This window comes from Spinacia oleracea, chromosome 3 (genome assembly GCF_020520425.1).
Source record: "Spinacia oleracea cultivar Varoflay chromosome 3, BTI_SOV_V1, whole genome shotgun sequence".
NCBI classification, from domain to species: domain Eukaryota; kingdom Viridiplantae; phylum Streptophyta; class Magnoliopsida; order Caryophyllales; family Amaranthaceae; genus Spinacia; species Spinacia oleracea.
This window is the reverse complement of record NC_079489.1, coordinates 69,708,028-69,720,411: the sequence shown is the minus strand read 5'-3', so window position 1 is coordinate 69,720,411 and position 12,384 is coordinate 69,708,028. Positions and strand designations below refer to the sequence as shown.

The 12,384-nt window shown below is 34.8% G+C and overlaps 1 protein-coding gene across 1 annotated transcript; it reads left to right on the top strand.

Moving 5' to 3' along the window:
• Positions 1-1,376: 1,376 nt before the first annotated feature.
• On the top strand, positions 1,377-1,991 carry LOC110802509 (uncharacterized). Its single transcript, XM_022007937.1, has one exon. It carries the CDS (start codon positions 1,377-1,379, stop codon positions 1,989-1,991), a length of 615 nt encoding a protein of 204 aa, XP_021863629.1.
• The last annotated feature ends 10,393 nt before the right edge of the window (positions 1,992-12,384 follow it).

Below are 12,384 nucleotides of genomic sequence, written 5' to 3'. Positions count from 1 at the left end.
AGCAATTTGATAAACAATTCATAATTTTTGGTGATACAACTGCTACCGGGGTTAGTTCACACCCTTCTACAAAGCCCTTCTGAAAGTGAGGATGAAGATGACCCAGATGCAGAAGTGGGTGATGTAGGAAAACAATGTGAAGAGCGTCCAAAAACCAAGAAAGCCAAGACTAATATCAATCCCAAAACATTAAGGGCGAAATTTAATACGGCAATGGCAGATGCATTGGTTGCAATGAGTGAAAATTCTAAGAAAAAACCTGAACTTCTTCAGAACAAATTTAATGCTAGTGAAGGTGGACAACAATCGAAAGAGGATGATGATTTGCTTATGGAATGCATTGATACACTGAGTGCTCTCAAGGGAATTGATGGGGCTTCATTTGCAAAAGCAACTAAACTCATACATGATGATCCATCATGGAGGAAAATGTTCCTTCGATTCCCCGATGATAGGAAAATAGATTTTGTGCTTAACATTTAAGCATGTTCTCTTTAGAAATTACAACTAGCTCTAGTATGTTTGTCTTGTTATTTGAACTCTACGGAGTATTTTGATGTTACTCGTTTTTACATTGGATAAGATATGAATGATGGTAATTTCATTTTTTACTTTTTTTTTGTACGTAGTGATACTAAAATCTTCACTTATGTTTTGCTTGTAAAGTTGCAGATAGATATGGATATGGATTTGGATATTGAAGAACTTTTATCAGACTCGGATGAGGAGGACTTTCAACAATTAATGACAATCTATATTAACTTTGAAAACAATGGGTTTCTTAAAAAGATACCCCGCCCACAAAGGATTTCAAAGTTAACAGGCCACCAATATGTTCTAGAGCTTCTTAATGGACCTCCAATGACATGTTTCGAGTTGCTCCGTATGACTCCACAAATCTTTATTAGCTTGTGTGAAGAGTTAAAGAAAAGGGAGAAGTTGAAAGACTCTAAATTCATATCTGTTTTGGAACAAGTTGCAATGTTTCTTCTTATTATTTCTCATAATTCAAGGCAAAGACTTGTAGCTGATAGATTTCAACATTCCTTAGACTTTGTTCATCATCATTTTCGAAGGGTCTTGTATGCCATATGTTCTTTATCGAAGCATTTGATCATTCCTCCATCATTTGAAGATACTCCTCTAGAGATTAAAAAATAATCCAAGATATTATCCTATATTCAAGGTAATTTTTTTTATCTTTACTTATTCCTTTAAAATATTATCTAAATTTATTAAATACAAATGTGTTGAGTTTTTTATTTTAAAACTTTTATATAGAATTGCATAGGAGCAATTGATGGAACTCATGTATCATCACATGTGCCTTTGGAGCAACAAATTCCATATCGTGGAAAAAAAAAATTGAGCCTACAATGAACATAACGTGTGCTTGCTCATTTGACATGAAATTCACATTTGTGATGGTTGGATGGGAGGGAACGACAAATGATTCAAGAATTTTTTGGGAAACGATTACAAATAGAGAACAAACTAAGTTTCCTATGCCTCCTGTGAGGAAATATTATCTTATTGGCCCAGGGTACACAAATATGCCTGGATTTCTTTCACCGTATCGTGGAGAAAGATATCATTTGCGTGACTATATGGGAGCAACGAGCCCACAAGGCCCGGAGGAGATATTTAATTACACACATTCTTTACAGCGCAATGTAATTGAAAGATGTTTTGGAATATTGAAAGCTAGATTCCCCATTCTCAGAGATATGCCTCCGTATGATTTGAAAAGACAAAAGTACATAGTTTTGTCTTGCTGTGTTATCCACAATTTCATAAAAATGTGCAAGGATGGGGATTCCTTGTTTATACATTATGCGGATGAAAATGTCGAACTTGAAGATGATGAAACCACACCTAATGAATCTGAAGAACTAGTGACTCCTAGTGTTAGTCAAAGTGAACTTCGTCGAATGGCTGAGTTTCAAGATCTTCTAGCAAAACGATTGCGGGAAAGACAAAATCCACAATGAGAGACGACATTGAGAGAATAACGGTACATCATATATGACTATTTTGTTTTGGTAGTGTTAAATTACATTTTTGTAGTTTTATTCATTGGAATTATGTTATATCATTAAAGATGACTCATCAATTATTTGTATTACCTATGTTGAAATATATGCGTATATTTCTTGAGAGCTTGTTGAACTTGAATTTTGGTACTTTACATCCCTTATGTGGATGTTCCTACTCTCCTTTTTTCTACTACTACTGCTGTCAATATGCTTGGATGAAAAACACAATAATTACACCAATAAATAAACAAACAAATAATAATAATAATAATAATAATAATAATAATAATAATAATAATAATAACAATAATAATAATAATAATAATAATAATAATAATAATATTCCGTTGTTCTCTGATTCGACGTCGTGTTCTGCTTGCTCTCGGGTTTTTGATGGGGACATTTATGGGGATCATGCCGTGTCTTGTGCTGGGATTGTGGGTATTAAACATCGACATAATGTTGTTCGTGATACCCTTTTGGATATTTGCTATCGGTCGGGGATTTCTGCTCGCAAGGAGGTTGATGTTGGGCTGACTAGTGAGAGTGATGGAGCTCTTCGTCCTGCAGATATATTGCTTTATTCTTGGGATGGCGGTGTAGATGTGTGTGTTGACTTGACTGGGTCTTCACCTATGACGCAATCTGGGTTGTCAGACTTCGTTCCGGGTCGGGTTGTGGCGGTTGCGGCGCAGCGGAAGCAGGATAAGTATGCGGCACGTTGTAGGGCTTTGGGTTACGGTTTCTTTCCTTTTTCCTTCTCTTCTTTTGGGGAGTTAGAGAAAGGGGTTGTTTCGTTGCTGAAGCGGGTCCAAACGTACTCCAGGGCTCAAGAAATTGGGGCACGGGCAGCTGCCCACATTTTCAGCAGGATCGGGTTCGCCATAGCTAGAGGAGTGGGGGCCCAGTTTGTATCTCGGCTCCCCACCAACTTCTTGTAGTTTACTTGATCTTTGTAGCTTATTAAGCTTGTAATGTTTTGGTGGTTTCCCATAATAATAATAATAATAATAATAATAATAATAATAATAATAATAATAATAATAATAAATAATAATAATAAAAGAAAAGAAAAGTCTCACGTGAGTTGTAGGAGTAATCTCTATTATATAAAGGAACAGCTGAGGTTAAAATAGTAAAATAACTTTTCGTGTCCCCCATGTAAAATACCAAAATACCCTCAAATTTTTTAGTTTCGAATCTTTCCTGTAAAATACGGGAATCCCTAAACCCTCCATAACTCTCTTTCTCTCTCCTAGGTCTTCGACACTTCGGCATCTAACCCTCCTTCTTCCCTCCCGTTTTCTCTCTCCTTCCTCTTTGATCTTCTTCCTCCCATCCTCTTCCCCATACCCCATTCTCTATTCTAAACGATGGTGATCCGCCTCTCGCCGTCTCCATCACCATCAGCGTCTGATCTTCTGGAGATCCGGGTAAGATTTCAACAATTTGTTCAAATTTTCATTTTTTTTCGAATTGATTCTGGATATTTTGTTGATTTGATGTGTTTCTTCCAATTGTTTTTTCAATTTTCAGCTCTTTCGATTTCAATTTTTTAAGATTTGGGGAAGAAATCGAGTTCCAAATCACGCTCTTTCTCTCTCTCAGGTAAATCACTCAGTTTCTTTCATTTCTTAAATCTTTCGATTTCAAATTTGTAATATTTGGGGGTTTAATTTGTTCCAGCTCCAATGATTGAAGATCGATTTCAAATTTGTAAGATTTGGGGTTTAATCTTGCGTAAGTTGTTTTTCCTTCACTATTTACTTCATTTTGATGACTAATTACGGTTTTTGATGCCATTGTATCACGTTAATTATGTTTGGAATTTAATTGAATTGGTTTGTGAACGAAATTTTTGGAAACGGCTTGATTTGGGTTTCTCTTGAAATGGTTGCTTTTGATGTGTGGAAGTTTAATTGACCTGAAAATTCAAAAGGGTTTTAGTCTTCTCATGTTGTTATTCATTGGATTGTTTATTAGAGTGAGTAATTATGTTATATAGATGTTGAATTTGGTGATTAATTTGTGAAACTTTGATGATTGGAAAGTTAACTTTTTGAGATTTTGTCCATATTTTGCAGAAAGAGTTGTCCAGTCTGAAAGATTTTGGAAAATGCTTGCTTGAATTGAGTGGAAATAATGCCATAATTGTCATGGATGATGCTGACATTAAGCTGGTTGTTCGTTCTGTTGTCTTTGCGGCTGTTGGTACAGCTGGTCAGCGCTGTACAACCTGCCGTAGGCTGGTAATTACATAGTATTTGTTTATTGAATGACAGGTTTCAATTCAGAAGAGTAGTATGTAAGAGACACTCACGCACGCTCCTCTGTTTTTCTTTTCCTTTTCTATTTTCTTAGCTACTTCATGAAAACGTATATGGGAAGGTGATTGAGCAATTTCTTGATGTCGACAAACAAGTGAAGATAGGGAAAGAAGGGAATTGAGGCCATACGATCGTCAACTTCGGTACTATTTCTTCTGAATTTTGTTGAATTAACTGATAACTTAGTCTTAATTAACTCATGCTTAACTGATTTGTGCTTAGTGGTTCGAGATTAACGCTGCATGTTGTTAGTGTTGAATTATTTTATTTTCTTGGAATTTTGTGTTTGGTTTGATAATCACAGGTTATTTAGATTTTTGGTGTTATAAATTGTTGAATTTCTTACATTATTTGGGTTTTATGATAATCACACCAAGATGGAAGACTAATTTATGATTTTGGCTTCTCCTGTAGTTTGTCTAATTTATGATTGTGGCTTCTCCTGTAGCCTATTGTTTCTTATGCAGTCTCTTGAAGTGTTTTGAGAACTCTTTTCCCCTGTATTAATCCCGTACCTCATATTGAGCTCCTTCTGAATGCATGTTAAATCAAAAGACAAAATATGTTCCCCTTAAACTGTTGAGAATTGATAGCTCGATGATTACTCCCCTGTATACTCCCCTTAAACTGATGAGAATTGATAGCTCGATGATTACTCCCCTTAAACTGATGAGAATTGATAGCTCGATGATTACTCCCCTTAAACTGTTGGTCCATTACAAATCTACTTTCTTATATTCGCACGCACTTTATTGATTACAAAATCATTAACTGTTGGTCCATTACATGCTTTTTTGTCGTAATATATCCATCGTGTGTATAATAAACTAGAACTACTCCCCTTAAACTGATGAGCATGATTTGCCACTTGATTGAAACCTACAACTGGTTGCTCACTGTAAAACATAGAAAATATCCATTTTAAATTACAGAAATCAAGCAAAATAAATTTAAAAAACCCAACAAATATTGAAAAAAAACAAATTTAACTCACAGAGCTTTGCTCAAATTGTCAAGGAGCTTTATAATACAAAAAAAGTGGGGACCTTTTTTGATTTTTGAGTTTTGATTGAGGTGGGTAGTTTCTAAATTGCATGTAAATGCAAATCCCTTTTCCTGGGTACTTCAATTTCTTTGTTGTTGTTGAAGGTTGTGTTTTTAATGTAGATTTAACTGTGTAGAACTTTAACACAAAGGCTACAGTTAAGGCGAATACGGAGGCAGAGGTGAAGAAGGAAATGTCGGGGAGGGGGGGGGGAGTAGAGTGTATGATACGAGCAAGCTGCATTTGAAGAGGAAGCTGGCCCAAATTTGAAAGGCGGCACGGGTATTGCATGATCTTGGTACCACTTCCTCTTGGAAATCACCTTTAAGTTCACGCGATGCATTCATTACTCCATCCGTTAAATACATTAATAATGTCTTATATGCATTCATAATAGGTTCATTTGTTTATATTCATTATTTTCAGTCGGATCCTGGTACTGCAAGTGCAGTTTGATCTTCAGACTTCTGATATCTGCAGATTGGTTGTGCTGTTAGAGTGTTTGCAGGCTGTATTATGTTGTTACAGTCTGCTGCTATGAGTTGTTCGTTGCAGCTGGTACTTATATTGTTTGTTACATGCTGCTGTGTTTCTACAGTGTGTAGTGTGATTTTCTTTGCTGCATCTCTGCTTTTTGTTGCTAGGTTGTTCCTGTTGTTCGCAGGTTGTTTCAAGTGTTGATTTTCTTCTGTTTTTTCCCAGCAACAGCTGATGTGTTCTGCTGCAGTGTTCTAATGTTGTCTTAACATTACTGTTCTGTTTTTTGATGCAGTGTTTTGTTTGTTAGGGTGCGGTGTGCACCCTTCTTTGTTGATTGCTGTTTCTTTCCTTGAGCTGGAGGGATGAATGAAAGCATTGGGATGAGACTTAATTTGAGCAGACTTGCTGTTGATGTTAGAATTGAAGTTTTTGCCTTAATTTGATGGGATGAGAATGATGGAGAAATATGTAATAATCAAAAATATTTTGAAGTCTCAGAGCCTCTATTTGTGTTTTCTCTACTTTTTCGAATTTAACATGACAATACTTTATGCAAGTCTCAGGGCCTCTATCTGTGTTTTCTCTATTTGTGTGCTTGCGCCTTTTTAGCTTTTGAAATTTGGTTGTTTGGTAGTTTTAGTTTCTATTTATGGTTAAGAAAGTAAAGAAAAAAGCATGTTAAATAAGTAGGTTAAAGTTTCTAGATAAGTACAATCTCTCAATTTTATGTTTTTTATAGAATACCGCACGCATCGCGTGCATATAAGACTAGTATCAATACTAACAAAAGAAAGTACGCGTGAGTTGTAAGGTGTTGGTAATCTATCTATATATTATAAGGGAAGAGGGGAGTGGTAATATAGTAACTCAACTTTTGGTGTCCCTCTAGAAATAGACTAAAATAACCTTAGCAACTTTACAATTTCATTCAATAAAAATCTACTCCCTCCGTCTCTTTTTGTTTTTTACGTTTGGTATTTTGCACGCGTTTTAACAAATAATTAATGTGCATTGAGATTCTTCTAAGTTTTTCATGTAAACGAGGAAAATTACATTTATTTATAATGTTTTCACTCTTATCAAAATTTTGATATTGGGAAAATGAGAAAAAATTAATGTCTCTATGGAAAAGTGTGAGGGATTAAATGACCCAATTGATTTAATTGGTTAATATTATAGTTGGACACAACTTTTGATAGAATATTAAATCATTTATGTGATAATATAAAAGGAAATGTAAAGAACATTTTGGGACACCCAAAAAGGAAAACGTAAAGAACAAAAAGAGACGGAGGGAGTAATTACTTATGATTTTAAAAACTAATTGCAATAATAAATCAGTAAAGCAAAAAAAAAAGGCATTATGTCAACAAAAGAATTAAATTTTCCAAATCAAGAAAGAAAATTTGAAAAGCAGCCCGTAATCTAAACAATAAAAGTCGAAGAAGACCAAAAATCCTAATCACAACAATTACTTAATCATAGATTCATAGCCGAGTAAAAAGGAAAAATAATTAATACCCAAAAATCACGCCACGCTGTAACAACAGGCAAAATAAAAAATCACATTCAATCACGGTATTAAATACCAACAAATCACGCAAAAAATGCAACCGTTAAGATTAAAGGGGGGTGGCAATTGAAGTATAAATACTTATTACAATTACAAAAACTACAAATTTTGGTTTTAGCAAAGTCAAAAAGATTAACACCATTCAAGTATTACATTTCACAAAATTATGAATGAACTAAATACAGAAAACCTAAAACTGATTGTCATGAGTCGAATATTTCAGCAGAAACAAAAATCAGACAAACAACAACAAACACTCCATCACTCAATCAACTTCTCTATGTGGTTACCGAATCTAATCGTCGGAAGTTCGCGGCAAATGGAGTGGAGGATACTCTTGAGAGGAGTCTGAAGGAAGAAGAGAGGGTGTATAAGTGAGGAGTTTAGTCTATTGAGACTCTTGACATGAAACAGAGGAAGGAGAGAGAGAAGCACCAACAAGAAAGAGAGAAGTTGTTTATCTTACCTTCTAGAATATATACGGAGTTGTTTAAGATAAAAAAAACTTGATTTCATTATTAATTTTTATAAAACAAGTTGATTTCATCGTTAGGTTGATACGGGGTATTAATAAGGTTTAATAATGTGAGCTCGATTGATCCGTAATTACGATATTTCTGATTATATTATTTATACTTCGTATGTATGAAGTATGATTATATTTCTAGCCGACATTTACAAATATGTTTATAGGATATCACACTGGGATTTATTTGAACCCTGTTAATGAACTTACTACTCCATAATTCCTTATTTACACGTTATGCACAGGTTAACTACACTCATGTATTATGTATAACCTTAATTACAATTCCTATTCAAAAACTTTTTAATTATAAACATCTCCATAACCTATTGTAGATATGAAACGAAGAAATTGGAAAAGAAAAAGGTGGCATGTTTTCGTTCTTCTACGTTTTCATTAAAACCAACTATTGCTATTTTTAATGCTCCCCGGATCCGATTAGGTGTTATAAGTTTTGCTAGAAGTAATAACATAACTTTTAGTTTTATATTCACTGTAACACCCCGAAAATTCTCCCTTTTCTAAAATAACCTTTTTATATAAAACATAGAGAATTATCAAGGCATTATCGCCCGTGTGAAAACGTAACGGCTTATTCAGAATTTTGCAGCGAAAAACATAAAACTAACTTTTAGGTTTATAAATAATCGATTACATATTAAGTCCCAAAACCAATTAACGGAAATAAGGAAATACGAATAGTACGACAAATTTCAAGTCCAAATTAACAAACCAAATCACTTGGCAAAACAAATCTAAATACAAACTCTCTAATCCCGATCCCAATGATGCATCATCTTCAAACCTGTAGATGGACAACGCTTATTGATCCTTAGAGACTGCTCACCAAAGTTGGGTCATCACAGGATCAATAAGGCATAGCCATGATCAACACACACAAACAAAGCACGTAATCAGCAAAGCTGAGTACTACATACTAAAACAATAATAATCCTAACATGATACTATTAAACGAACCATCCTAACATGAAACTAATGAACATAAATAAGGGCAGACAAACATGATAATTTGACGACCATACTTGACTAGACTAGGCTAGACTTATAACAATAATATTATTTTAGTTGAAATAGACAATGGACCGAGTTTTCTAGCTAGAGGCTTCACTAAGGAAGACGAGGTACGGGCGCGAATCCGTAACCTTAGTGACCTGCGATATCGAGGAACGTTTGAATAAAAATAGGACACGGTGATCAATCCGGTCCGAATTAAAGGCCATGGGCTACCACCATGAACCCCAACTCCTGTTTGTCCGTCACTTTAGACGTGCACAGTCTAAAGCTATTGCTACTCAGTTTCAGTTTACATGATTTACAAATTGAAACTCTGTTATGACTCAACAATCACATAAGGCATACAAACCACATGTATTCACAACTGTTTTTATCTTGGAATTAAGTAAGTGATCATAAAGGGATCAAACAAGACTCATTCCAATTAAATCCAACCTTTCCTTTAATACTGATTAACCCCTCTATATGGGGTATAAGGTTTTAACTTACTAAACAAGGTCCTCGGCCCTCATAAAGTAGTGAAAAGCTAAAAGGGAACAACAATCAATTGATCTGAATCAATATATACAAAGTAATCTAGTGTTCCCAATCAAACATGTTTGCATCAATCATCCATACTAACATGTTATAATTCTCATAATGCAATATAGGTTCAATATGTCCATGCAACAGTATTAAACATGCAATTTCAACCTGACTAAGTTCGTAAATAATATCAACATCACCAAGTTCAACAATACTATCAACATAGCCAAGTTCAACAACAAATTCAACATGGTTTCAACAATTAGCACACATTCCAAGCACACAGGTATGTACGTACCTTGTGTAAACAAACTGCAAGACCACTTTAATAATTCAAAAGTCGACTACAGAGAATTCTCCTCCTAAAACAACCAACAAATAATCCCAATCAACTTCTAATCACTCACAACAATAACAAGGCATTCTAAATACATCCTAAACATATTTAGGACATTCCCTAACATTAAAACTTGAACATTTGATTTCCTAGCATCATAATTATTGAATCAATAATTGAAATTCGTTGAAAACTCTTCGCAAACGTCGTACTTTAAATTTCCAGCCATATAAAATAATTTTAAACGTCCACAAAACATAATCAACGTTCTTAAAATCATAAAAATAATAGCTTTAATAATATATAATCATTCTATTATGATTAAAGTCATTAAAACCTTAAAATTCATGCTTTAAATAATTAAAACTTTTATTTCAATTCAATTATGTAATCTGAAATTTAAATTATTAATTAAGCATAATATATAATCTGAAATCTAACTTAATCATAAAAACTTATAATTTATATTCAAGAAACATGAATTAAATTAATGAAACTTCATTAAAACCCTAACTTAAACGTGATTAACAAATCTGAAAATAATAAAATTAATTTCAACAACATATAATCTGAATTCTAAATATACATCATTAAAACTAATAATTTAAATCATGAAAACATTAATTAATTTATTAAAAGATGAATAATAATTTAAATAGATTGGAGGGGATGAAATAACCAAGAAGAAGGGACTGCTGGCCGGCGGTAATGGCGGCGCTGCAACAGGCATGGTGGTCGTTGGTCGGGCGACAAGGCTGGGCAAGGTGGTCGTGACGACGGTGCTGTTCGAAACAAGGCCACGATTAAAAGGAGGGTAAACAACCAAAGAAAGGAACGAAAAAGGAAAGGGAAGAGGGAAGAGGAGACTACCGTGCAAGGTGGCGAGGACGCCGGACGACGGTTACAGCAAGGCTGTTCGCGGCGGCTGCTGGAAACAGGCCACGATTAAGGAGGGAGGACTTCGTGCGAATTGAAAGAGGAAGAGAGGAAGGGAGGGCGCCGGCTGGTTGGCGGCGGCGGTGCAGCCAGGATCGTGGCTGGTCGACGGTGGTGGCTGAAACAGTAGCGACAATGGAGAGGGTTAAGGTGTTTTTACGTGAAACTGAAGGAGGGTTTGGTTGCTTTTGTTTCATGTGAATTAGAGTAAGGGGAGGGTTTGAGCTTTGGGTTTTAATGTTGGGCTTTCCCAAGTGGGCTAGAATTAGGATTTAGCTTTTACGATTCGAATCCAAAACTGAATAGGATCGTTTTCTAAATTCAATCAATTTTCGTAATTCAAATTCTTTTCAACTTAAAATTCTAAAATTATTTTCGATTTCGTAAATCTTGAAAATATTAAAATGTAATAAATAAATATACGTTAAATATATATTTATTTTCAAAATTCATAAGTTCTTATTTAAATATATTAAATATACGTTAAAATATATAAATAAAATGTAATAAAATTACAATCTACCCCTCTTAAAAGAAGTTTCTTCCCGAAACTTGACGCGAAAATTCACATATATTTCCAAACTTTTCAACTTATTCTTACTGGAGAAGTACTTTGTGCCACTCTTGTGCACTCTTTTGTCAACTACAAGTTACTTGTAATATTCAAAAGCACATTTTCTTATGCGGAGAATCTAGTTACTTGCATCAACATGTATAAGTTGCTAAAAATGAGCATAAAGTGCATAAAATTGCCTTAAAAATAGGTAAAAAGCGCGAATTTCTATCGCATTCTACCCCTCTTAAAGAAAACGGGTTACGCCCTCGTAACTCATCTCAGGGAATAACTTTGGATATTTTTCCTTCAACTAATTCTGCCCCCAATACTATATTTTCACCAAAATCATTCCAGCAAGCAGAACTTCTTCACTTCTTTCCCATACAATGCCTCAACATGTGACATCTTACTACTCGCATGGTAACTATTGATGCACGAAAATTCAATCAAATCCAGATGATTTCTCAACTTCTCTTTAAAGCCAATAATGCACTCTCGACATATCTCCCATGGTTTGGTTAGTGCTCTCAGGCTGACCATCGGTTGCAGGGTGGAAAGCAGTATCATTTTCAATGTTGTCCCCACGATTCAACTGGACCTTATTGCCAAAATTTAAGACTTTTGTTCTTGGTAAGGATCTTACATGTTGCCCTATAAAGGTAATGTCTCCAAATATTCGTAGATAACACCATAACAGCTAACTCTAGGTCATGGGTGTTAGGTTATGATACATATGACAATTCATAAATCATGCGGAAAAACCATTAAGCCAGGAAAACATATTATTTACACATAATCATTTAGCATAGTTTAGATGCATACTCTTTGTTGCGTGCCTTCCCTAGCTGCGCCCGAACCGAACAAGAACAAGTCTTTAGGACTCCAAGTGTCGTCCCTCCGTAGATAGTCCACAGCACGTCCTGATCCGCCTTAAGATTGACCAACTAGAATCGCCCTTAAGGTACTCTGAATTTTCGGCACTTTATAGGCAAATGTGTGACTGAATTT

Bases quoted from the DNA above. Each gene is read 5' to 3' on its own strand.
- LOC110802509 (XM_022007937.1), top strand. From the start codon at position 1,377: ATGAACATAACGTGTGCTTGCTCATTTGACATGAAATTCACATTTGTG.